The sequence below is a fragment of the Amyelois transitella genome, chromosome 18 (assembly GCF_032362555.1).
Source record: "Amyelois transitella isolate CPQ chromosome 18, ilAmyTran1.1, whole genome shotgun sequence".
NCBI classification, from domain to species: Eukaryota; Metazoa; Arthropoda; class Insecta; order Lepidoptera; family Pyralidae; genus Amyelois; species Amyelois transitella.
In genome coordinates, this window is record NC_083521.1 from 4,814,408 (window position 1) to 4,840,836 (window position 26,429).

Here is a 26,429-nt window from a genome sequence, read left to right on the forward strand (position 1 = left end):
AAGTAAAAAAAAATTAAAGCATGTGTTTTGAACTTAGATAGTTTATTTTACTCTTCTCCCTAGAGCTCAAACAATGTTGCGGAGTATCCAGCCCATGTATCGTGTGACTCTAGTATACAACCCGGGCCTGCCTTTAGTGCCGCAGTCTTTGTAACCATAGCTCGTGACTCCGAATAAAAACCAGTTGTGCGAGTTATCTTCGAACATCAGCTTTACAAGGCCGCCTCCTGAGTCGCCTTTACAAGAGTCTACGCCCTGCTCCCCGCCGGCGCATATGACGAGTGGCGCAGATTCCTTTGAAATCATTTCCACTGCACGACATTCCGTCATAGGGACAGCTGATAAAGATATCTTTCGCTTGCTGGATGACTTTATTTCTGAAATTAGGAAAGAAATAAATTATTTTATTGTAGCATAATTAAAATGCAGGAAGCTGCTTACCCACAGAAATGCTTAGTCAATCACTAATAATTCAACAAAATGAAACCCAAAGATCTACTTACTATGTAACTTAGATACCTGACAAGAAAATTTCCTTACTGGAAAATTGATTTTGATTTATTACTTTAATTCTATAGTTCAGTAATGGTTAAGGATTATCGGTAATCGCCCCTGCATTAACCATAAACGCATTAATACATTTTAACGACTATATGTAACTGAGTAACTAAAATAGGGATGGATAACGGGGTGGACACATTTACCGGTTTCTGTTTGCCCCCACCCAGCGGTCCAGTAGTCGCCATTGGGTTCGTAATCTTGCTTAGCAACGAACTCAGAATATGGTAAGCACACGGGCCGAATGAAATCTGAAAAATATTTTAGTTATAAGAAAGATAGAAAAATATTTTTCGTTATTTATACTTAACTAGCGACCCGCCCCGGCTTCGCACGGGTGCAAAATTATAAATGTTATTATACATAAAAACCTTCCTCTTGAATCACTCTACCTGTTACAAAAAACCGCATCAAAATCCGTTGCGTAATTTTAAAGATTTAAGCATACAGACAAACAGACTAAAATAGCGACTTTGTTTTATACTATGTAGTGATGATACATTGAATGAAGAATGCAAATGCAGTAAAGTTGTTATAAAATATAAGCAGTCTAAGTCTAAACTAAAAGTAATAGTAAGTTGCAGTTAGTGGATGGATGCGCCATGCATCATATCATACTTAACTCTTTTATGCAAAAATACGTTTAATACGTTTCAGTAAACCGAAAAACAATTGAAGTCTTGCGAACGAAGCCATGGGCGGATTTTGTAACGGGTCCCGTTTCAAATTCTGGACAACGTCTTTGTGTGTTAAAGATATTCGAGTTTTATTGAAACAATGACCTACCGGTGAAATTAACATCGCTTTGAAGGAGCAGTATAGCTATGTCATTTCTGAAACTACTTTCATAGCCTGGGTAAAGAATAATTTTATCAACTTTTACGTCCACAGGTTGACAAGATTTTTCACTGCAAACTTCTCCACGATTTAAGTCACCAAATCTTACACCAATTCTGTGAAATAATAAGAAAATAAATAATAACAAACAGAACCTTTTTGAACGCGAAAAATAATTAAATTAACATAATTTGATGGGGTTTAAGAATATTGATTATTCAGGTTTCTAGGTTTTTTTTTTACTATTGCAACCTAACAGAGACACCAAAATTAACAGTTTGGACCATGGTTATACACACAATTAATATTATAAAGAGAAAAGGTTTGTATTTTGTTTGTTACTTAACTATACCCAAAAATTAAAAATGCTTTTCTACCGAAGCGTTTCCCCGCGGTAAAGCTAGTTACTTATGTAAATATGCTACATATCTTACATTGTAATGTTTTTCACAACGCAGCAGTGGGCTGCAGTGACGATATGACGGCGGGTAATCAAGGATCCGGCGCAGGCAAATGTTTCAGAACCGTCTTCTGTAATTCAGACGGACAGAATCCAATTCCAAAATGTTTAGCCAACCCCTAATGAAATGAATGTCTATAAAAATAGATATCTTTAATTTTGGCACCGCTATGATTTGGGGTTTGGTGCCTCGGTGTCCTCTGTGCGAAATTAACTTTTTCGGATATTCAGCGTCTCTTGTTCCTCAGAATATATCTTACTCATCAGGTTTATTCTAAGACCCTAGGAATGCTAAAGAATGTATCACTATTTCAATCATAAAAGTGCACATAATTTATCACATGGATTTATAGAACCAAAAGACGCAAACCTCGAAAATAAAAGTCGAAACCTGGATGAAGGTTCTCCCAAATATCTACAAATCTGACTTCTGCGACCATGAAAATAAGGACATCTTACAACATCATTAGATCAACAGAAGTCAGAATTTGTTAATCTATATTTAAAACTGATAATTATGTCGACAGGTAATAAAATACCTACTCTAAATTAATAAAGATTATGAAACTCACTTCGGGCATACTTGATGCGGACCAGCCAAGGAAATTCATCCAATTCAGCCACATCTCCACCAACCACCTTGTCTTGTTCGATGAGCGGACCGCAAGTTATTTTATCCGGCAAAATACTCCTATCTACTACAGCGATTGTATCTAGAGTATAAAGGTTAACAACATGATAGTAGGATCAAACTTATAGAAAAAACAAAAGATTTAAAAGACGATAATAATAATCCTTACTCAAAATTAAACGTAGTATAATAAAACTAAGTACTCAGTCCTTCATAGAAAATGTACCGCATATATTATTAGATGTAATGTAAAAAGGTAAGGATTACTTACAAAACATATCTGTAGAGAAAAAAATCACCAAATAAATTAGAATCATTGTCACCAATCATAAAATTTACACAATAATGAACATTTTGAGATCACTACTCATTCTTTGTGACTGAGATTCAAACAATACAAGACAATTTTTTGCCTAATTGACGTCTAGTCTACCGACATCCGCAATTAAATGCACCACTTTATGTCAGTGAACGACCCATGCCTTTAAGCGAATTCAAAATAGTTGCGCGTATTCGACGTCTACGTAATTTACTACTCATTCATATCACAAAGGGCTTTACCTCGATGGATATTGATATTATTACACATAAGAATGTTTAAGTTCCTTAACTGTATAACAAATAAATTCATATCACTATATGCTTCGATAAATTTTTCACCTATGTATAGGTATTTTTTTTACCAACTTAGGTATAAACTTACAGGCTGATCTCGTAGATCAATCAAATCATGGTAAGAACGTACGTAATCGTTCAAAAAACGCGCAAATGTCCTGTCCCCGCCTGTGCCATGCAACGGGGGCTGAAACATTTTGTTATACTTACCTACGTACGTTTATGTTAATTAGTTAAGAAATAAGTCACGCCCGTACTGAAATAAACGCTTTCTGTGTTAATAATTCTTATTAAATACAGATTAAAAGTAAATTTATGTTCATTATTGATCTAGAGATTATATTAAATTGTCCAGAATCCAGTTCATGAAATGCGGCACTGAAGTATACACGCCTGGCTTGGTGGTGCCACAAATCGTCGGTCCAAACGACACGATACCTACTAAGAAGTTTTTGGGACCATCCATTGTATCAAAGACCTGAAATAATCAAGAGATTGTGAGAATTTTCATGAAATAAAGTAGGTAGTGCCGTTGCGGTTCTCATTCTTGTCGTGGAGGAGGCAATCCTGTGCCCCCAGATTGAGAAGATTCAAGTTTAATAATATATTTACTTCCTCGTTGCACTGGTAAAAAGATTTAAGTGGAGGTTTCTTTTTCAAGATAAGGCCTAAAATCTTTTTTCTTCAGAGATATGCGGATGTTACCGCAGGGATCAAGGGTAAGCAGATCATATTTTGTAAATTTTGCAACCTCATCATCTCTGCGGTCCAAGCAAGTTTGCACAGTAAACTCTTGTCTTGCCGAAACACATTTATCATAAATAAATAACCGTCTTTCTATTACTAAAGACAATTTTCTTTAATTGCTTACCTTCATGAGCGGTCCACCCGAGTCGCCGCCGCATGCGTCCCTATTGAATTGTGCGCCAGCGCAAATCTCCGAATCTGTCATACTAAATGCTGATCCAAAATTGCTACAGGCATTCTGATCTACTACTGGTAACTGTGAATCAAATATTGTACATGTCAGGATTAGTGAGTTATATGTAATGTTCGTCAATTAATCTAATTTAATAATATTTGAAAAATCGCATGAACGAATGCAAATTCCTTTTTATGCAAACTAAAAGACTACAACAAAATTAAAATTAATCTTGTTTATATGAACCACCTTACATACTATGTAATCTTTTAGATAGCGTTAGAGAAATTAAAAACAATACTAAAAATCTGCATTTTGGAATCTGAATAAGTTTTTTAAGATGAAAAATGAGAATCATGCGACAAAAGACTAGCATCAGCGACTATAACCTATATCATACACTCACTTTGAGAGTCTGCAGAATATTAGCCCTGTGCTGCGTAGTCATGTTGGTCTTGCCCCAGCCTGCCACAGTCACCATGTCTCCCATCTTCAGGATACTCATCTGTTCTTCATTACGAGGAAGGCAAATCGGTGCCACATAATCTAAATGAATAAAATTAATATGAATTTTAGGTTATTTACCAGAAAAACTGGTTTTCACAATCATTCACATAGAGGCACAAATCGACGTGAACCGGGTGGTAGGTGTATTGGTAGTTGATACTTTAAGTTTTGTATCTACTTGGTAAAGAGAAACGTAAGTTTCTCACCATGTATATACATTCTAACCGTACTTTTTAAACAAAGATGTGTCCTATCATTAGAGAAAATTAAGGTCTCTCACTCACACATTTAAGATGGAGGTATAAATTTTTTACAGTACATGCATGACAAAATCATAAGTTTCTCACTGTCCTGTATTAAGAGAAGATTAGGTTCCTTAATGTATAAAACTGTCTGATTAACCTAAAATGTATAACTTACAAAGTACCCAAGGGACCATTTTAAATTAAAGACATTTGATAGGTAGATATTTTCACAAGAAATGAAATAAAAGTGTTATTACTATGAATATCGAGTGGTTGGTCCAATTCAATAATGGCGATATCATTGTGAAATAACGGCTTATTGTACAAGGGGTGTATTGTAGCTTTCTTCACTTTTCTGTCCTGAATCTTAGGCGCGCATATGTTCCGGACACAATCGGGATCCTGGCGATCGTCGTGTTCGCCTAGTCGTACATATTGTCTGTAAAAAGATAGTAACAAAAATATTTTGCGGTTATTATACATACAATAATACCTAAACAGTTCGTAAATCTAACAGGAAAATCAAAGGAAGAAACCAAAGTCTTTTCTCTGCAAAGTTCAGACGGGGAAGGATATGAGAAGTGCAAAATCAAATTTAAAAATCTCTTATTTTCTTAAATTGCAGCTGGAACTAACGTCAGGTCGATGGTATGCTATGGAGAAGAAAGTGGTACCTAACTCACAGTGTGTAGTCGTCCTCTGGAGTAGTGACGCAGTGGGCGGCTGTAAGCACGTGCTGGTCGGTCACGATAGCCCCACCGCACATCCAGTCCAAGTCGGGATCATCTGAAACTTATTATTAAAGCTTCTTTTTATTTATTTTCGTTAATTTGTTTCGTCGAAGTCATAATAGAGTAAGTGAGGAACTATGAATAAATACATCTTGCCGAAGTTTACGAAAAAAAAAAGTTATAATCGTAATAAGTTGATATTTTATTGCTTCAAACACAGTACTTCCTTGTCTCTCTCGTTTAATAAATGTTGAAATGATTTTTTTGTTACTTGTTTGTTTTAAAGCCCAGGGAGCGCTTCCTGTCCTACACTGACTGTGCATACACTTCATACTAGACAAAAATTTTATAATCAACTTGGAAATCAGAAAAAAATATAAGGTCCAGAGTAAGTTTCGAGAGCAATATTTGGAAGCTTTGAAAAAATCAGGATGTATGCAATAAAGAGTGGGTAACGAAACTTATTTAAATATGAAACTGGGCCATAAAATGTTAATACACGTCATTCAGTGTAAACTAAAATAGGAGGAATCAAAGTATATCAAGAAGGCTGCCTGTACACGCTGTTCAAGAATAAGACTACCTACCTTTATACCCCAATCTTGCGATCCAAGGGTACTGCCCCAGCGCCGCATTAACCCCACCGATAATCCGGTCTGCAGCACTGTCCCCACATTCATAATGCTCCAGTTTACTCCACGCGGGGTGGTTGGACACGTCTTGTACTGTGTGTACTGTAAATTAATAAGTAAACATACAATTTCAATAATATTCATTTATAAGCAACCTACTTGGCCAAATTGTTTCATGTATCCGTGGACAACATAAGATGAGAAATGTAGGGAATTTAAACTCAGCGGTTTGGCTGTACATTGATATGTCAGTCAATCAGTTTCAGTTATTTTTATCATTAACCTTTTCAGAGTTTAAGACTAATCGATGCTACCTAGCTCTAATAGGTAACACGTTTGAACGCTTCGAGTATAGATACAATTATAAATAATTAAGATTAAGACATGAATCGAATTGTGATTTGATACGTCCTAAAATTCGATTAACAATAGCTATAATTTACTTTCATTACGGAATTTTCACTAACATGCAAATATTTTTCACTGTACTGCCATCTGTAACCATGCCATTTACTGTATGAAGATTGTCACGGCTCTATGGCAAAGTTAATTTAGGTAATAGCTACAAATTTGTAACTACTGAAAAATCAAAAAGTTGCAGAATGGTTTCCAATAGAGTAATTAAACCACTCCCATTTCTTTCCGTGGATGTCATACGTGGAAAATAAAAAAACAAATCATTAACTGTATCATATATATTTTAAACGGGTGAAGAGATATCAGGTAGGGCCGACAGTAAAAACTGCCAATGTTTTTCATATACATATCATAATAACGTCCATATACCCTAAGGGATAGATAGAGCCAATGGATTTGAAGAACGTTCAGCTGGTTGATATTAAACTTAACATTAAAATTGAGCCAATGTACCGTAAGTTAAGGCCTGAAGATTTCGTCGTACACCATCATACATATTTAAAATCGGTTAACTAACCTGTTGCGTATTCCAATACAAAGAGCAACGCAAAGATCTGAAATTTCCACATTTTTTTTTTAATATTAAGTATGTTTTTTGTTTTAAATTGTATTTCACTTCGTACAAAATAATGACTGTCGATTTGCATTGCCTTGACTGAACTTCTATAATGTCGTATATATGGCTGAACATAGATATAAAATAAACAGAAGGGAAGTTATTTATGGAATATCAAAAAAAATTAATGTCTAATGTGTCGTGTAACGGTATGCAGCAGGTAGCCAAAAGTTGAAAGCCTTGCTTTAGTTTTAATTTGTTTTTATTGCTTGCTTTTTACCGCTACAAAATTTACTGTATTACTTAGATATATATATATAATAAATTGTACTTACCCATATCTCAGAATCTAACACAATCATGAATTGTATGTAAATGGTTTGTAGAAAATCGATCAAAATGTAATGTAAGTCCGACTCGCACTTGGCCAGTTTTATATGTTCTTCTAGTAGTATAACACTAAACATAACTCTATGTAGTTTCTAGCATTCATAAACAATTTTCTACGCTCGATATCAACCTTAATTGACATGTTAGTTAGTAAGTTTGCACCTGTGTTCGACAGACTTTGTTTTGTTCCAGAATATCTCTGTTAATTATACAACACTGATATTGCATGATTTTGTTTCATATTAACCAACATTAATATGTGAGCTAAACTAATTTCAATATTATTAAATCATCATAGACATCCCATGGATGTCGTAAAAGGCGACTAAGGGATAGGTTTATAAACTTGGAATTCTTCTTTTAGGCGATGGCAAACTGTTACTATTTGAATCTCAATTATATCATTAAGCCTGCCAGTTACTCAAGACTGCTGGCTCTGTCTACCCCGCAAGGGATATTGACGTGATTATAATAAATGAGTATAATTAAAATTGGTTTGTGATAGATACGTTACGCCAATACGCCAATGATACGCTATAGTAATTTTGTGTGTGTGTAGTTAATATGTGATTCGTATACGGTATTCGGATACCTGGATTAGCTTTTATAATTAAAAGCCCAGGCATCCGAATTAAGAATCAATCCAACTTATGAATTTTCAAAATAATTTATTTTTTAAGGACCAATATTTTTTGAGTTCATTGTTTACAATTGCAAATATATCTGGCCAGCATAAGTAATATAAAAATTAAAAAACTTTCCTCTTAATATTTTATAACTATTGATATGGATGAACATCATTTAGCAAAACCAGGAATTGTTATTCCAATTAATTACTGAATGAATTGTAACTATATAGGCTGTCAGTCAATAATTAATGTCTACGAAGTGATTTATAGTCTTCACGTCGTTATAATTTGCGGAGGGCCCCTTTGGCACAGCGATATTTTAATTGCCTTTAATTCGCAAGGTTTCAGGTCCAATTCCGAGACGTGCGTTACCTGAAATAAACCTCCAGTATTGGATATACCGATTTAATTAAGTTCTTTGATTTTACACTTTCCTGTCTCTTCTCTAACGTTATTGATTTTGATAAATACTTATTTTTGTATCTTTTGTTTGATGGCTTTAAATACCAATAGTGGGTATTCGCAAAACATGTTTCCGACAATGTCATATCGTAAGTTATCGTCTTTGGTATTTCCTCGAAGGCCGAGTGACCGCGACAGCCACATAAGACTGTGTCTCGGCAAATCTTTAAGATTTTATAAGGCTAAGAAATTTTACGATTTGAATTATTTCCATAAGGTCATTATAAAGAATACAAATGCTTATTTTTTAAAATTTTATCGAGATTTTGTACTAAAAGAGGTGCGCTATCTAATGTTAAGAGCTTTTTATCCAAATGCAACTAAAAAAAAAAGGTGTCAAATAGCAGACAATTGTTTAAATCTGAAATAAGTAAGGCACGTATATCTATCCTCGCCTATCCAAGACATGACGCCAAAATTGTTAGGTTAGGACCATAACATCAAAGTAAACTTTTCCAAGTCTTATATGAGAGCAACTTATTCAACGGCGACATTAAAAAGTAATTAAACTGCGTATTAATTTAGAACGTGTTGCGAGCGAGCTGTCTGCGATTCTCGCTGACCGCCGTTTCGGACCAGCCCAGTATGGTAATGGCGCGACGTCACCTACTCATTGCCACCCACTTCATTCTATCCTTCTCTCCAATCACACCACAACGCATCCTCTGTACAGATCCAAATCGCGTAAAAGGAAAATAAATGGTATACGAAACCGGCACGCAAGCGAAGCAAGACGTCCTTATCACCGTCGATAACCCTATGGAGATTAAAGACATTCTTTAGCTCAGTATTCGTATTTTCCAATTTGTGTTTGGTGCGTCATGTGGACACGAGGAGTGTTGTCTAGGAATAGACCGTGATTCAAAATCATGATGGCCAAGTGTTTAGTGACAATTGTAGTGTTAAATCTTCTCCTGCCAGCAGAATGTCGTAAGTCCACAATATTTATGGTATTGTTTATGTTAGAGAATAAAGCACCTTATTTTATATATGATCAACAAATAGTCGTAAACATTTACTTATTACACTTAAATGGGTTTAGAGGTTGTGGAAAACTATGTAAATTAAACAATAACTAAGTAAGTTGTAAACGATGTAAATCGACATGAGATGGTGAACAAAGAACTTGTTTCTTGATTCTTATACGTACCTAAGTACTTTGTAGATTTTTTAACTTGCAGAATATTATAATATCTAGTAATACAAACTTCATTAAGCCTTAACCTTTTATTTTCAAAAACTAATCGAAACATTATAATAACAGATACAAATTAACAAAAAGTTCCAATGTCCAAACAATTAAACGAAGCGATGAGTTTCCTGTTTTGGTTAAATTTAAATTAAGGCCGACAGAATCGCTCTGTGCAAAGGGCTATTTTAATTCAAGAAGTTGTCGCAACCTCAATAAAAAAAATCTTAAACTTAGTCACATCACATCTTATATTTTATATAGATAAATACAAGAAGTTAGCAAACAAATCAAGATACTAATTAATTATTATCCTATTAAGCGTTCCTAATTAAGTATAAATTTTCCTCATATTATGTCTTCTCAAAAAACATTTTTGTTCATTCACAGTCATTAATTTAAAATATTTTTGTTTCGACGAATTTATATAGGTAGTTTTCAATTCGGTTTCCATTATTCCAATTTACATTGTTTGAATGTTGTTTCGGCTTAAAAGGTCATTAACTTTGTTAAATAAGTGAGTCGTGAAAGTGAGACAAACTTTCACAATCAATACTGATTGATGGATTCTCTTAAAAGCATCAGTGGTGAAATAAAATAAATGTGCCTGTTCAAATTCTTTAAGTTACTTACCTACTAATGACTATTTTTAAATTAAATATCTTACGGTGAGGGAAATCCTCGTGAGGAAACCTGAAAAGTTTAGCATAGTGGACGTCTATATTAAAATATTATCTAATATGAATAAATATGAATATTTATCATCAATAATTTTAATTTTATAATTAAACATTATTTATAAGTATGAGGGCGACTTTTATTATAGGACTTATTCTTACGCCTATAATAAGCTCGCGAGTATTTGTTAATGTATCCATGTATCCATGCATATTTACATACTTTTTCTTTTTTAATATTAGTAAGAGAAAACGAAGAGATTGGTCGTATTAAGCGCAGTTCTCATCGAGGTGAGATTAAGCGATACAAGAGTTTGTTAGGAGCAGACCTTAGCAAATCTAATTTTACTATATCTCACTACACGACAATTTTTCCTTTAATCCACGTTCGTAGCTGATCTTTCGTAACCAGATACGATTTTTTTTTGCTTGATACCCATTTACGAGAATATAATTTACTTATCGTTTTTATAACCATGATAACCATAGCTATAAAACTGGTTAACTGGTAAACTTAACTGGTTATTAATTAATAAAAATTTTACCCCCTTTTGTATCTCCCCGTATTGCACGTTTTATTTCCTCTATAAATCGTCTATAAAGCCGATTTTAGTCGGTCCAATAAAGTCTCCGATTGCTTTATGTATCGTTGGAACTAACCATAAAAATCTGAATTATATAATTAATCGGATTTCTATCGAACTGGCCATTAAGACGCATGAAATTCACTCTACTCATCAAGAACCTCATCCATTACAGTAAGAATTTCCGTATCTGCATGGGTTATGTCGTCTTCGGAACACGAGCACCCACACCTCATCCCACACACAGACGGCAGACCACACATGGTACATCCCTTATTTCAGAGCAGTGTTAGAAAGAGTAAGTCATTTATATATATTTAAGTATCATATCTGCCATTCACAGTAATTTATTAATTCGATGCATATCCTTAGCTATAAGTACAAAATATAGTTCTACTGGTACTACTAATAAACAATATATGTACAAGTCTTTTGTTGCAAAAAATGGTCTAACACTTTCTCTTCAGTCATCGAGCATTTCGATCCCATTCTCCACCGGTCTGCTCAATCCCTTTAGCAGACCGGATGTTAGTCCATAATATGCAGTAAAAAGATCTGGAAAACTACTGCTACCAAAGCTTATAATAAAATCGGAATACTTGAGAGATACAGGGAACTAACTAGAGTCTACTCATCTTTATTTAAAAATATTTTAATTCTTCCTTTGTTTGCTTAGTATTAAAAAATATATTTAAACACTTTCAGTTTTTTCGGGGGAAAGCTGCCAATCTGATGGCCAGCTCGGTACCTGCAACCCATTGGAAGATTGTAAGCATCTGCTGGCCGAAGTCAAGAAGGCTGGCAGCCCTATGCCTTTGCACATGAGGAAGAAACTGCAGAAATTGAACTGTGGATACCATTTTGATGACCCTTTAGTACGTTGTTTGATACAATTATATTTTGCTGTCGGCTATATACTATATGACATACTTTAATTAAAGAAATATTTATTACGAACTAACAAAAAAGTTCCTTACAGTAATTGTTTAGGTAAAAGAAAAGTGTTACTAAAATTAGATAATTGTCTATTAACTCACAAGTCCCACCCCTGATTTTGTAGCATTTTGACCTCAGATTAGAATTATAACGACGGAAGAATCCGCTGAGGAAGAATTTTTTAACTACAAAGCTCCTCGCAAAATCTAGTTTACAATTAAGCATATACACGAGTGAAATCTTGCATAAAATCACGGACAATAAATAATGTTTTTAAATCTGTGCATGAAATACAGATGTGTAAGAAGGACAAAATTAAAGAGATCTACTTATTCTCTTCAACGTTACGAGTGCGTTGACATAAACAAAGACACTTGAAAATACAGATCCAGCGCTGATAAAATAGATCTAAATTAACTACAAGACCTTCTTAATTTTTAAATTTTTTTAAAGTGCAAAGTTCACGAATATGTTTAGAGTGAGAGAGATTATATATTGACCTCCTTCCTTAAAACGAAAAATATATCTAGTATATTTTTGTACTCGTATTTCAGGGAATTATATCAGTGCAATGTATTTACACCTGGTTATTATTTTAAATCATGTCATTATACGACCAATGAAAATAATTATTATCATAGCTTATAAGTATCCGATAAATTGCAGAATTTATTATTAAGGAAAATAATTCAAAAACATGTTTAAATCATTGTCCTTCTAGGTTTGCTGTGTGTCTCCGACAGATAACAACGCTAATAGTGGAGATGAACCAATGTGGCATAACGGAGACCCAGATGTTCCAAGTCGTGGAAATTCTAAACCAGATAAATGGACAAACAATAATCCTGACCCAGAGCCTGACCCACTTCATGGAGATCCCTTTGATAATCCACCACGCGAACAATATCCACCAGACGATATAAGAAACCATCCTAATTATCACCTCTTACCTACTGATTGTGGTCTTGTATATGAAAACGATAGAATATTGGGCGGAAAACGAACTAGTCTATTCGAAATGCCGTGGATGGTCCTTATCGAATATGATTCAGGTAAAAATACATACATATATTTAGTTACGTCTATATCATATAGACTGAAAAGCCATGTGCAACTGTATGGCTTAATGTTGGAATTGAGAGTCAAATAATGACAGGTTTCTAGTCCATCGCCTACAAGAAGAATCTCAAGTTTATTAGCCATTCCCTTAGTCGCCTTTTACGACATCCATGGATAAAACAATTCAGGTAAAACATGTTATTTTAAGGAAGAATAAAGTCAGTCTCTGCTTACCACCCCGATAAAGAGGCGTGATTCATGTTTAAGGAAAGAAATATCATTAAAAAATAATGAAATTTTATGGCACCCACAAAATTAGCACATTTTGTAATTTGATATCCATTCTATGCCAGCTGTTTACCTGGATACCTGTTTCTTGACCTTAGTTTATTTTAATAAGTTTTCTTACAAGGTAAAAAAAACTTTTTCTACAAAAAGAAACTAAAAGGAAGTTATAAGAAAATAATTAGTTGTCAACGTTTTGACAAATTGGACGTTTGGACACTTGTCCTAACCAAAGTCTTAACATACCCCCGAGAGGTAGTGCAAAGTAAGGGATTGAGACGTCCAATAAATAAATAGGATTGTGCTGACCAAAGTAAATAACATTTTACAAAGATTTTCAATAATCCAAAGGGGGATATTAATTATAATAAGTGCTGTGATAAATCCACAGTCACTATTCGTCCGTGGGGTTTCTTGCACAATCACGCTAGATGAGCCATCTTACCTTGATTGTTTTCTAACGTCTATTTTGGTTGCGTAACATTATTGCGTCTCGATAATAAATAGGTTTCTATAATTTGCACAACTATAAATAAACGTTTACGTAGTTCAAAAATACGCTGACAAGGTGCGGTAGGTATACCGTATATGGATAAAAAAGATGTTAGGTATGATTTCCTGAAATGCCCACTAAAGTGCAACTGGCTTCTTGAATCTAGTGTAAATTAAGTTGCATTTCTTTGCCATTTGGCTACGAAACTATAAATAAACACAAAATTCGTAAAACATTTATGATCTTGATGAAATGGTCTTTGTTTTGTATTTTATGCGACAAGTTTATTAAATTATTCAACAACGATATACTCGTACTTTAATGGCGACTCTATAGCCATTACCATATTAATTATAAAATTTTATCACAAAACGAGTTTGAAATGACGTTTATTCTAGCCATTTTTCCCATAAATTTTACTAAGTAATTTTGATTCCTGGGAGGAGGCAAATGGATAACCACAATCAAAGAGGCAAGGACTTCCGGCCTCTGTGATCCTGGTAACTGGGAATCAGTCTAGGTCATGGTTGTTCCATAAGATGAAAGTCCTCCTAATAATCTCTTACGAGTAACGACATCTGTACGAAAGAGATCGGTGATCCAATTCTGCTATGTGCTTTTAGCGTGTCATGGTAATGAAATTTTATTCTAAATAATTTACTAATTTTTACTACTTTCATATTTTTCAGCACGAGGCAGAAAGCTAAGTTGTGGTGCCACTTTGATCTCAGAATGGTACGTGCTGACTGCAGCTCATTGTGTCTCGTTCCTGGGGGACAGACTGAAGCTGAGAGGGGTGATCCTGGGGGAACATGATGTCAGACAAGACCCTGACTGCGAGAGAACGATCAATGTTACTTCCTGTGCGCCGAGCGTGCAAGTAAGGTTATTTGCGTAATTGCTTAATTATTATGTTGACTGCAACACACTCAGACTCATTTTTAGTAGACAAATCAAATCTTCATCAGCCAAGAAGCAAAGTATGAAATCAGGCGAGCACAGGTATATTTTAGGCATTTATAATGTTCGTACCCATCAAGAAAAAGGCGGTGAATCGAAAAGAAGATAAAAACTGAGATGCTCGAAATAATACACGCAAAATCGGCTACGAGCACGTGTACTTGCGGACAGCCGCATCAATGTGGAAAGTTGTAATCGAAAAATAGTGTACCTACCTAATTCATTGCAAATAGAAGTTTTACATAACAATAACAAAATCTTGTTACAAGAATTTTCTTTGCATTTACAGAATGTTGCAATAGATGAAGTGGTAGCTCACTCTGGGTACACACGCCAAACGCTCCACGATGATATCGGGCTGATAAGACTGGCTGAACCGGCTAATTTTAGTTTAGGTAAGTGGCGAAATAGGAAAGTTGCATTAAGACAACGAAAACTACAAAACAAATAAATTCTAATAATATTCTAGACCAGATTGTTTTAAAATATCATTCTTTTAATAATATTTTATAACAAACTGACCGCTAAATTTAAATTGTTATCAATTCCAGATAGCATGAAACCTATATGCCTCCCGACGACTCCCGAGCTGCAGAAGCAGGACCTGGTGGGGCATGCCGGGATAGTGGCGGGATGGGGCGCCACGGAGGACGGGCTGCAGTCCCCGGTGCTGCTCAGTGTAGAACTGCCAGTGATTAGCAATAAGGATTGCATGGCCGCTTATAATGGGTGAGTTTAATTTGTTTACTATATAACAGTTATCTAAATCTACATAATTCAAATAAGTATTAGATAAAAGACATTTGAGCGGTTACCTTCGGTGATCACCGATAAGCGTCCAGAAAAACACAGTAGGAATCTAAAAACCCATTACAGAATATTTAATGTACGAGTATTCTTGAGTGAATTGAATAACAATTTGATGAACTATTTTAGCATCGTTCATATGAAAAGATAGGTACGCCGCAGGGTACCTACTTTAGATACGAAAAAAAATTTGTCCTTCAGTTACATATGTATATATTAAAATATCTTACAACTTCTCTTGTATGGACAGTTTTCGAATAAAATAATATTAACAAACAATAAGTCTCTTTTTTCAATTTGGCTTCGAAACCTTAAAGAGGTTCAGCCCGGCATCATAAAAACGGCGGCAAGCGGAATTTATCCAATAACAGTAAAATTTATCTAATTACTAATGTCGATATTCGTTTCAGGACCATTCGCATATACGATGGCCAAATATGCGCTGGAGGTCTACCCGACAAAGACTCATGTGGTGGGGACTCTGGGGGTCCCCTCATGTATTATGGGTCTGTTGGGGGCGTCGGCAACAGGATGGTGCAACGAGGCATCGTGTCGTATGGGTCCAAGCGGTGCGGCATTGGGGGCTTCCCGGGCGTATACACCAGAGTTGGAAACTATATGAAATGGATTTTAGATCATATGAGAGACTGAATTGTAAATGTACATTAATTATGTTGTAGAGAAAATTTCTGTCTAACGGTGTTGAATTTAACAAAAATGTGAAATTCGTGATTTGGATGAAAGGCATTTTTTCAAGTGAATTTGCTTGTTTTTAGCTATTTTATTAAAAGGAAGAAATTTTCTGATTAATAACCGCTACAATACTCAATTAAACCTCATTTCGTTGACTTAATATGTTAAAATACTTATATCCCGCGCTTTTAAGTTTCATCATAGCAATCAGATGTTTTAACAAAAAAAAGTAGTATATTGTTTTGATATTGATTCAAATTCGAATTCAAATTTTATTTTCATTATGATACATTACGCTTAAAATTGTTATATCTTTTGGTTTTACAACATTGGTTGACGTTGAATTATGGTCAAGTAATTGTATTTTATCATTGAAGTATTTTAATTAAAATAACTGAACTGCATTATACTTAATAACTGTAATTGTAAATTAAAATAATCACTGCCTACCTGATTGGAATTTGAATAGCGTTGGGTTTTTTTTTAGAAATAAGAAACGAGTGAGATATTAGTATACCTATATTTCGTCGACTTGGGGGTCTAACGCCAGTTAAAAACCGTTCCGTGCAAAAAATGTAAGTAAGATAGTAAGCGCACTTTCTTCTTATTCAAAGGATTATAAATAAAATTTCATTGGTAATTCAGGTGGCAGTTATTGGCACCTAGGATTATTACTTAATAAGGTGTCCTTTTTATATGTTTAGGATTGATCTGATTTGTGGCCAGTGGCCTCGTATTCATTTTGATACTTAATTGCTAGTCTTATGGTATAAGGAAAAATAAAAAAGTATTTCGTAACAATTAATATCGGCTGATTTTATTTTCTTACAAATGTTTTCCTTCTTTACCATTAATTTAATCTATTAATCTAATAAATAGGTCGACACCGTAAAGTCGGTTAACGTAAAATTACATACCAGCCAAAACTACCAAGTTTTTGGAAAGCTCATGAATGAACTTTCTTCAAGACCAGCGAAGTATGCTCCCATGAAAAACCTACAACACGTTTATAGCAGAATTAATTTGAATCACACGCTCTCTCATTGTTTCATTCAAATAGTGACATGTTGCTAACCTATCTCCTACAAGATAAATCTTATGTTTATAAGACTATTCCTTAGTCGCCTTTTAAACCATCCATGGGAAAGATATGGAGTGGTTCTATTGTAAAATGCTGGAGACCACACGGCACACACGACACTAATGTTACTTAGGAAAATCTAGTTGGTTCCGTTTACTTATATTTTTTGTTCTTATAAAAATATTTTATTTGGTGTACCTACCTATATTTTAAAGTACCTATCTTTTGATTATTTTGTACAATTTTGGAACTTTAAGGTAAGTTTTTAATTATTATAGATCATGCATCTTTCCAGAAGAAGTAGGCTGAAACTACCCTATACACTACAGGCTCTGTGCAGGCTCATTGTTTATGGCCTTACATCAGTATGTCCCCGATTTGATCAAGGTAGGCACGTTCTTCTGGTCTAGGCATTCCGTTCTATCATTCTCATAATTTAGCATTAGATAAGTATTATAATGGCCTGAGAATATGTGAACCTTTTAGTTCGTGTAGAAAGAATTCATCAGAAATGTTTGAGGCCAAAAAATTGAAACATATTTTTTTATAAGTGTAGTAGTTATTTTCTTCGCATCTTCGTAACAGAGTTTAAAAAATCACATAAATTATCTGAGACAAAGACATTGTCCGTCCTGTCTTGACAAATGAAAGATCAAAAATCGCTCTGTGTTGAGCGATAAAAACTCTCAAAAGCAACATTTTTCTAGAATAAGTCGTCATATATCACCAATTTAAAAACATTCAACAAACCCGAATCTATGTAGGCATATAACCTCGTTATCCTTAATGATAATCGAGGAATCGACATCGAAATTATCTGGTGTTGAGTGAGGCGTGTATGTGAGACGATAATGGCATGCAATGCTGGTCCACCTTGCGACAAGACTTGTTCCTTTAAGAAGGGGGAAGCAGGCACCCAAACCTCCAGGATTAAGGTTGGGCCTGCTGGGACACAAACAGGAAATGATGTAGGCCCAGAACTAACGGTAAACAATGTTTTTCCTACAAATTTTGATATAATTTAGAATTAATTCGTCGAGGAAAAACTATACATTTAATATATTCCACCATATTATAGGATTAATTTTATTTTGTTGCAATGAATTTAATTATCGCTCTCTGTTTTTGTTAACACAAATCCCGAGGACGATAAATGCATATATATTTTCCTTATTTTTTTAAATCAAAAGTTTTGTAAACTCATATCAAACACTTTTTGGACACGAAGATCGCTCCCAATTCAGTAGATCTATTTACCTATCAAAATACAATCACTTTGTAAACACGAAACGAACTAAACCCATGTAGGTACGCTTTGCTTGGATTTTGCTAAACTTTTCGTAAAAGCCTAAGGACGTAACTGAAGGAATAGCAAAGGAAGAATAGATTACGTAAAAAATCCCTTTATATTTTTTTCTAGCGGAATTTTCGCGGAAATATCCTCTCTTAGATCACCTTACCACATAAGTCACGCGCCAAATTTCAAATCACTAGACCGAGCAGTGGCTCTCTAGACCGGTCAACCGGTTCCCTCTTTTATATTTATATATTTTACAATTACAGTACATGGAACTCGCAAATATCTGCAGAGATAAACTACAAAAGACATGGGACGAAGCGTACAAATTTTGGAAAACAGTTCGTGAGGACAGGTACAAATTTCAACTGTTCAAAAGCATATTATACTTCTCTCTAGGGATGAAGTTGTTCAAGGACTTAGCAAGGCACTTGCAACCAAGCCCCAAGCCGTGTGGTGCTCAACTAGGGTACAAGTATACTTAGATATTTTTAAATATATTGTCTTCGTCTGTTTTAGAATTAAACCTTTACTGTGAGTTTCATTGTGTAGTTTCATTAATTAGGTAAGTGGGTACTTATCATCATCATCCTGGCGTTAACGTCCTCACTTCTGTGGAGGGGAAACGCCTATAACCAGGAATCTAGATCGGGAAAGTTAGATTTTTTCCACGAAACTAATCCGTTTGATTACAGAAATCTTGCGGGAGAACCATGAGTTTTATCGCTATGTTATGGCGTGAAATATAAATACATAAGTATTAAATTAACTCTGGATAAATAATCTATCATCAGATAACAGGAAAAAGATATTTCTAGGTAGCAAATGAACTTGACACGATTATATCTATACTATCACCAAATTGCAGTAAAAATAAAAATAGACGTCAGAAGAAACCGTAATAGGCAAATATTTAGGATAACAGTGATATATGTTATGATAGATATTAATACTGCAATCGATATTAACAGAATCTACATATGTATTAGGTAAAATTTATAAAATTTACATATTTAACAAAGGCAGCAAGATCCTGTCAATTAAATGGGACCTTACTAATTAAGGAGTCATCGGACTAGACCGGCAAGTCAGGTTACTAGAAAACTGGTCATATAAACTGGTAACCACTTTATAAATATACTAGAGGACGCCCGCGGCCCGTGGGAATTTTGGGAAATCCTCTCATTATACTTTTTGTCGGTGCAACCCGGTCGAAACGGCAGGAAAAGGCGGTATGTTCGCGTTAATTTCCGTTCGCATGCATTAATTATCCTCTCATAGTACCCTAAGAAACATACATGACAAATCTCCTGATCCAGCAGTTTGGGCTGTGTGTTTCTGTCAGTCACTCAGCAATGGAAGACTCCTAATTAACCCATGATCATCAGGTAACTTAGTAAATTCTTAGACTACTAAATATAAATAGAGGATTCATTGTTTTGATTCACACACAAAACAAGTTTCTTGCGAGTTGACGCATGGATTAGCCATCGCAGAGTTCAACCACATTAGGAGTAGAAAATCCCCTTTTCCATTTAAATGCCACAAACCACAATACGCTCATAAGTGTCCAGTCTCTGTTTATTCCGTGAGTGATTAAAAAGTATAGTTTTTAATACTTTTAATCGAAAGCGAACGCGTCGATGTCTTTTGATCCACTTTTGGTCCACTTGCGTTAATTTTGGGCATTAATAAAATAGAAATGCACTTTCTTCCTTACAGGGCAAACAGACCCAACAGTCTTTAAACATAAAAGAACAATTATTTGATTCTTGTAGTAACAGGTAAAAATATAACTGGGAATTTCCCCTCTTGGAAAAAGTAGGTAGTCATTTCAAACTGGTTCCATCTATTGCCTGTATTACCCAAAAACTGGTATTTAATTGCATGTTGGTATCATTCTGTTAGATAGTGTAACGCATTAAAAAAAGCATTAGACTTCTGACTTGATGACAGATATATCTTCTACCTAACTTATGACTAAAAATTATTTCATTTCAGTGTCTCAATTTTTAATTAAGGCCCTTCTGACTTAACAAGTAACACTTTATATTTCCATTTACGTGTTACTTTTTAATTAAAGCAATTATGTAACTAATTATATGTAACAAATATATACGCGTCATATGCCCGTCAGGGCTGTAATAACTTACCTACATCATTAAATGATGTAGATAATACCTAACATAAACATGAATACAATAATACACTAAATATCCGAATCAGGAGGTACCCATGTTTTATCACTAAACAACGTAAACAAGAGGTCAGGGAAACCAGTTAAACGCTTCTAGCTGTTAACTTGAGGAAAACCTCTGAGATAAACCGCCCACGTGTATGTTGGTATGTGTGTAGAACATATAGGTTCTTTACTCGAAAAGCTATGTCGCGCAAATAATCACTATATTAGGAAGCTCGGAGTTCTATTTTTCTCATATCTAGCTGAGATTCGAGGTTTCGCCAAAACATGTTAATATTTTGATGAGACGTTACAAGTGATAACCTCAAGAAGGCAAAGTCAGGGTCGCACAGCGAAGCTATCAGTTGCCGTCGAGCGCTCCACTACAACACTATTCGTGAGAGGTTCGCTACAATACATGTTATTATAAAACAAACAAGATGGACGCTTTCTCGATAAAGACTATCGGCGTATGGATGCTAGTTTGCTTCTCTGAAATATATGCACGTAAGTACAATTTTTATAACATAGCATTATATGGGGTTAATTAGTACAGTTGTTAATTATTCGATGCAAGGTTGAATCTCCTCCGCGTTATGTATTTGACGTAAAGTGTCGCTTGATTAATATATTAATTATACAAATTAAGTTGGTATTAGATAAGAACTTTGAAAATCTTAGTGTCACTGCCTTTGTCTTAGAGTGGCCAGTTAAATTTTAAGAAAATATCTTCAAAAAAATATTGAATCTCATTCTATATTCTAAAAACACTACATGCATAATAATATAATAAATGCATGATAAGATATATCAAAATAAAAATATATTAATACCTGTTTTACGTGGATAAACAATAAAAATAATTCATAAATTGAACTTCCCAAAAATAAAACCTCTAACAACAATCAAAACCAAAAGGCGCTCTGATACGATATCAACCGTCAAATCAAATAATACAAATACATTATGAGGAAATAACCAGATAAATATTTTTTTCTGTAATTAACTTACCTTTATACAGGTCGTTCATAGTGCGAGATCCAGAACCGATCATTTTGGAAAATTTTACAATGTTTTGTTGGTCTTTTTTTAACATTACTTTTATTATTAATACTACATAACATGCTATTCTATCTTGCTTTGAAAGCTATAAAAAAAGTTTACATCAACCGAATCATAATATTTACTTCCATCGTCAGATTATTAGGTATTATTGTTTCGAGCGTTAATCGATATAGATGAATTTAAGTTTTTCAATATTATCTGTTATAGCGTTTAATTTTTTTTAAAGAGCGATGTCAAGGGGGTGCCGAGTGCATAATACTGCAAGAATGCGAGGGTTTATACAGTCGACTGCAACAGGGCAATACTCCCCAACTGACACAACTCCTGCGCAGCTTGCATTGCGGCTTCGAATCTAATACGCCTAAGGTAAGTGAACAACACTACGATAAATTTTATATTACAGACACGAAAAAGGTTATAAGCGACCCTATTTGTTTTTGTTAACTAGATGAAATAGAGAATTGCGTCAAACGTTATGGTTTATGAGTCAGCTGATAGACAAATAATCAGACACACAGCCGATAGTTAATTTATCGTCGATCTTATGGGGCAACTTTATACCTACTAAATATGATGTTAGGGTAGCAATTCAAAAAATATTCAGCTATCAAAAGATTGGTGGCGCGCAGGTATTCTTACATTTATAGGTGGTGAATACGTCGTGGTCTCACTGTATTTATGGTTCTTTCAGCAATACTTAGGTAAATGAAATTGATCTAGTACAAAAGGACCGCAAAACAAATGAACACCGTCCATGATTGTCACATTAAGCCCTTTACATAAACACAAATCCAGAATAGAAAGAAACATAAGTATTGTGAAAACAAGGCAAAATAAAACTTAATACGCACGGGCAACCTAAAATAACCTGTGTACGCCAAAGAATAATACAAGAAATCGCCTACCTTCTTATCTACTTCAGATATGCTGCCCGCCAGATTTCAGCGCGAGCAGTAGCAATGGCGACGGGTCCAGCAACGTGGAGTCCAGGGTTCGCCAGCCAGGGTCCCTGCTGCCCGGGTACGACGTCTGCGGCATCCAGAATGATGACAGGATCGTGGGCGGCACCAGGGCTGATATAGATGAGCATCCGTGGATGGCGCTGCTGAGATATGACAAACGTACTTATCTTTTTAATATTATATTATCTTTATCGTGTTGGGAAAAAATTTGCAAAGTTAATTTCTAAAGGTCTCCTATATAGAAAACATGGATAAAAAATTTCCATGGAGTAATCCTATCGAACAGACATGCACATTTCAGGCAATTGGCCATGTGCCCTGTAGTTCTCGATTCTCGTTTGATTGGAATAGCCTGAAATGTGATCCTCAAAATGGTTTTTCCACCATGCAATTACGAGTAGGTACTTTATAAGAAAATTAATTATCTGTTCTTACCCGCCGTGTTTCTCTTTCCAGCGAAAGGATGGGGTTTCTACTGCGGTGGTGTGCTGATCTCATCTCGTTACGTGATGACGGCAGCTCATTGCGTCAAAGGGGAAGACCTCCCGCAAAACTGGAGACTGTAAGTTGGTAATGAGAATTGTTAGCAAAACGATAAAGAAGCCGTAACGGTGATGAATTTGGAGGCCATGGATAGAAAGCAGAAAGCGGGGAAAACTGCCACCTGGAGCGATAACATTTGACTTTATGTCCTGCAATTGATAAATGAGTTTCAAAAGAAGGACATTAGGATTTCTACTTCTTATGTTCTTCCAAATAACTTGTTTATTTCATTTCTATCGTATCTACTTATTTCGATTAATTGCTGGCTCCACCATCGTCACTCATAATTTCCCAATTAATTTATTTCTTTTAAATATTTTTTTATTTGTATAAAGTGTAGGCTAACTTTAAAGATAAGTAAAGATAGCTTTTTCCTTAACTTTTTATCATCTCAATAACAATATACTTACTTACTTACCTATGTACATAATTTAATAAGAATATTTATTCATTGTGTAATACATATAGACGCAGTATCGTAGAGAATTTTGTTATTGTAACTATAAAACAAATTCATTTCATTTGCTACGTTTGACAGTAATTCTTACCGTTACTGAGGCAGCTCCCATCTTTCAGTATGCAAAAACTAGACTTCTCCTGAATATTTCGCTCAAAATGCTTTCCATTATTCCTCAGATCCCAAGTGCGCCTCGGAGAATGGAACACGTCGAGTTCGGTAGACTGCGTGGGCGACGACTGCAGTGGGCCAGTGCAGGATATCCCTATAGAGAGGATCATCGCTCACGATGGATACGTCCCTTCTGATACCAACCAACACAATGATATCGCACTGTTGAGACTCGCAAGAAATGTGCAGTTTAATGGTAGGTATTATTAACATCTAAATATTATTATACTACACACATTATAATCACGTCTATATCCCTTGCGGGATAGACAGAGCCAACAGTCTTTGAAATGACTGAAAGGCCTGTAGGTATGATCTAATTCTAATGATGGAATTAAGATTCAAATAGGAACAGGTTGCTAGTCCATTGCCTAGCTACAAGAAAAATCCCAAAGATAATATGCTTTCCGTTAGTCGTCTTTTATGATACCTATCCATTGGAAAGATATGGAGTGGTCTTATTCCGTTAGTCGTCTTTTATGTTATCCATTGGAAAGATATGGAGTGGTCTTATGTTAAGGTCGTGTAAGGGATTAGATAAGCGACACAGATTTTTCAATAAAGAAAATCTGGGAGGACCGTGTAGCATGTTGAAATGCAATTAATATAATCTTTCCCTTTCCTTTAGGTATCTAAATAATTTGAATTTTTTACGGTTTATATTTAAATTTGAATGTAGAAATATCTTCATTTTAAAATAGGCACTATAAACTCTTATTTTCGTTACAGATTTCGTGAAACCCATATGTTTACCTACAGATAGCGGTCTCAAAAGAAATACTTTTGTTGGTATTGACATGGAGGTAGCCGGTTGGGGTAAAACAGAGACACGTAAGTAAATATTGGTTGTAGGTACCTATAGTTGGCCCGTTAAGTAAAAATTAAGTACAAATATTTGCCATGCCTTGTCATGATCGTCGAAAACTCATAAGAACCAGTTCCCAAGATAAAAGAATATAGGTATACACATTTCTTAAAGGACTACTTTTGTTCGATCGATTCGAACCTAGATCGATTCTGTTAGTCGAATGTATGTGTATGTAGGTATTCTGATGTAGAATACTCTTTAATAAGTACATGAAACGTGACTTTTAAAAAACAATTAACAATCATTGTAATTTATTGCAAATATGATCGTGAAGTAGGTAGGTATTTTATAATTTCTGCTAAGATATTTTAATAACATTTAACAGAAACTGAGGAACATAAAAGCGACCGCGAGGCTCAAGAAACAGGTTAGCCTGTCTCCCCGATTTTCGCTATTATATACCTATATCTTATAATGCAATAATGATTATGTTGGGAAACTATATAACATGCTACTCGTATTTCATACAATTTGGCAGCAAGTTTTATAAAAGGAGTGATCTCTCCCGTTTCAAAATTCGCATGTTCACTCAATCATCCTTACAGTCATTCTTGAAGGGCTATTCAGAATGTTGAAACGGCATATGTTTTATTTTCTCCCTCATCTTTTCAGTTGACGAAATAGACATATAATCACGTCTTTACCTCTGACGGGGTAGATAGAGTCAATAATTATATAAAGCACCTGGTACATACCTACACACTATGTTTTCCTTCGCTTCCAGGCCAGCATGGAAGCTTTCTCAGTTAACCTTAAAGATAAAGGAAAAATAAGAAACGTATGACCATCAACGTTGGTGAATAATCCCCATGGTCATCTTAACCGCTTAAGAATGCTATATTTATAACAGAAGTTTATAGCTCTAATATTTGCATATTCACATGATTATATTATGATTTACACACTCATATTTTTAAACATTTTTATGATCTTTCAGGATCTGAATCTGACGTGAAACTCAAAGTGCGTGTGCCAGTGGTGAGCAACAACGAATGTTCAAACGTATACAGTAGAGTGAATCGTCGAATAAGCGCCAATCAGCTGTGCGCTGGTGGGGTCTCTGGCGAAGATTCCTGTAGAGGGGACTCCGGTGGCGCCCTCATGGGCAAGGTGCCCTCCGTTAACAACTGGATCGCAGTAGGCGTGGTATCGTATGGTCCTTCGCCATGCGGAACGCCAGGATGGCCTGGAGTCTACACCAGAGTCGGCGCTTACGTAGACTGGATATTACAAAAAATTAAATCTTGATTCGACTACGATTTTTAATATGTAAAATTAGTCTCGTTATGTGGCGTACTCAAATGTTCTATGCATTTTAATATTGTCTAATTGAAGCTACAAACGCTAATTTAATACCGTACCTAGTCACAAAAATGTGTGCCATGATCTTTAGATACATTGTGAATTTGAACAGAATTGGGCTTTGATTTTAATGTGTTGAAATGATAAGAGAAGTTTTTTAAAAACATTATTACATTTTTTATAATTGATTTCTTTTTTTATTAATTGATCCGAACAGTTAATGCCCTTC

The 26,429-nt window shown here is 34.9% G+C and overlaps 3 protein-coding genes across 6 annotated transcripts; 2 read left to right on the forward strand and 1 right to left on the reverse strand.

Annotated features, from left to right (window-relative positions):
* Positions 1-64: 64 nt before the first annotated feature.
* On the reverse strand, positions 65-22,013 carry LOC106143578 (CLIP domain-containing serine protease B4). 2 transcript variants are annotated; one of them, XM_060949116.1, is made up of 8 exons: positions 21,844-22,013; positions 6,094-6,240; positions 5,459-5,567; positions 5,033-5,214; positions 4,430-4,569; positions 3,973-4,104; positions 2,758-3,579; positions 2,467-2,568 (listed from the first exon to the last, which is right to left on the reverse strand). In XM_060949116.1, exons 1-7 carry the CDS (start codon positions 21,926-21,928, stop codon positions 3,439-3,441), a joined length of 936 nt encoding a protein of 311 aa, XP_060805099.1. In that variant the 5' UTR covers positions 21,929-22,013; the 3' UTR covers positions 2,467-2,568; positions 2,758-3,438. The 2 variants fall into 2 exon arrangements, with proteins under 2 accessions (XP_060805100.1, XP_060805099.1); XM_060949117.1 differs by lacking the exons at positions 3,973-4,104; positions 4,430-4,569; positions 5,033-5,214; ... (1 more) ...; positions 6,094-6,240; positions 21,844-22,013 and adding exons at positions 65-377; positions 705-809; positions 1,345-1,511; positions 1,830-1,926 and having other exon boundaries at positions 2,428-2,568; positions 2,758-3,429.
* On the forward strand, positions 9,234-17,057 carry LOC106130142 (CLIP domain-containing serine protease HP8). 2 transcript variants are annotated; one of them, XM_013328914.2, is made up of 8 exons: positions 9,234-9,522; positions 11,218-11,340; positions 11,748-11,917; positions 12,700-13,030; positions 14,505-14,695; positions 15,065-15,170; positions 15,327-15,504; positions 15,993-17,057. In XM_013328914.2, the coding sequence occupies exons 1-8, from the start codon at positions 9,462-9,464 to the stop codon at positions 16,231-16,233; spliced, it is 1,401 nt and encodes a 466-aa protein (XP_013184368.2). In that variant the 5' UTR covers positions 9,234-9,461; the 3' UTR covers positions 16,234-17,057. The 2 variants fall into 2 exon arrangements, with proteins under 2 accessions (XP_013184368.2, XP_013184376.2); XM_013328922.2 differs by lacking the exon at positions 11,218-11,340.
* Positions 21,037-26,388, forward strand: LOC106130153 (CLIP domain-containing serine protease HP8). 2 transcript variants are annotated; one of them, XM_060949115.1, is made up of 8 exons: positions 21,037-21,339; positions 22,124-22,263; positions 22,820-23,018; positions 23,316-23,421; positions 24,039-24,226; positions 24,760-24,861; positions 25,224-25,265; positions 25,836-26,388. In XM_060949115.1, the coding sequence occupies exons 1-8, from the start codon at positions 21,273-21,275 to the stop codon at positions 26,144-26,146; spliced, it is 1,155 nt and encodes a 384-aa protein (XP_060805098.1). In that variant the 5' UTR covers positions 21,037-21,272; the 3' UTR covers positions 26,147-26,388. The 2 variants fall into 2 exon arrangements, with proteins under 2 accessions (XP_060805098.1, XP_013184392.2); XM_013328938.2 differs by lacking the exon at positions 25,224-25,265 and having other exon boundaries at positions 21,038-21,339.
* The last annotated feature ends 41 nt before the right edge of the window (positions 26,389-26,429 follow it).

What these genes read in the sequence shown, in the direction of transcription:
- LOC106130142 (XM_013328914.2), top strand. Translation starts at nt 9,462, where the DNA reads ATGATGGCCAAGTGTTTAGTGACAATTGTAGTGTTAAATCTTCTCCTG. An exon ending in CCTTATCGAATATGATTCAG is followed by an intron (nt 13,031 to 14,504) that starts GTAAAAATACAT and finishes CATATTTTTCAG; the next exon opens with CACGAGGCAGAAAGCTAAGT. An exon ending in CCTGTGCGCCGAGCGTGCAA is followed by an intron (nt 14,696 to 15,064) that starts GTAAGGTTATTT and finishes TTGCATTTACAG; the next exon opens with AATGTTGCAATAGATGAAGT.
- LOC106130153 (XM_060949115.1), top strand. Translation starts at nt 21,273, where the DNA reads ATGGACGCTTTCTCGATAAAGACTATCGGCGTATGGATGCTAGTTTGC. An exon ending in TCGAATCTAATACGCCTAAG is followed by an intron (nt 22,264 to 22,819) that starts GTAAGTGAACAA and finishes TATCTACTTCAG; the next exon opens with ATATGCTGCCCGCCAGATTT. An exon ending in AAGAAATGTGCAGTTTAATG is followed by an intron (nt 24,227 to 24,759) that starts GTAGGTATTATT and finishes TTTTCGTTACAG; the next exon opens with ATTTCGTGAAACCCATATGT.
- LOC106143578 (XM_060949116.1), bottom strand. Translation starts at nt 21,928, where the DNA reads ATGTTAAAAAAAGACCAACAAAACATTGTAAAATTTTCCAAAATGATC. An exon ending in ATATTCTGCAGACTCTCAAA is followed by an intron (nt 4,105 to 4,429) that starts GTGAGTGTATGA and finishes TTTGATTCACAG; the next exon opens with TTACCAGTAGTAGATCAGAA. An exon ending in CGGGTGGACCGCTCATGAAG is followed by an intron (nt 3,580 to 3,972) that starts GTAAGCAATTAA and finishes TGATTATTTCAG; the next exon opens with GTCTTTGATACAATGGATGG.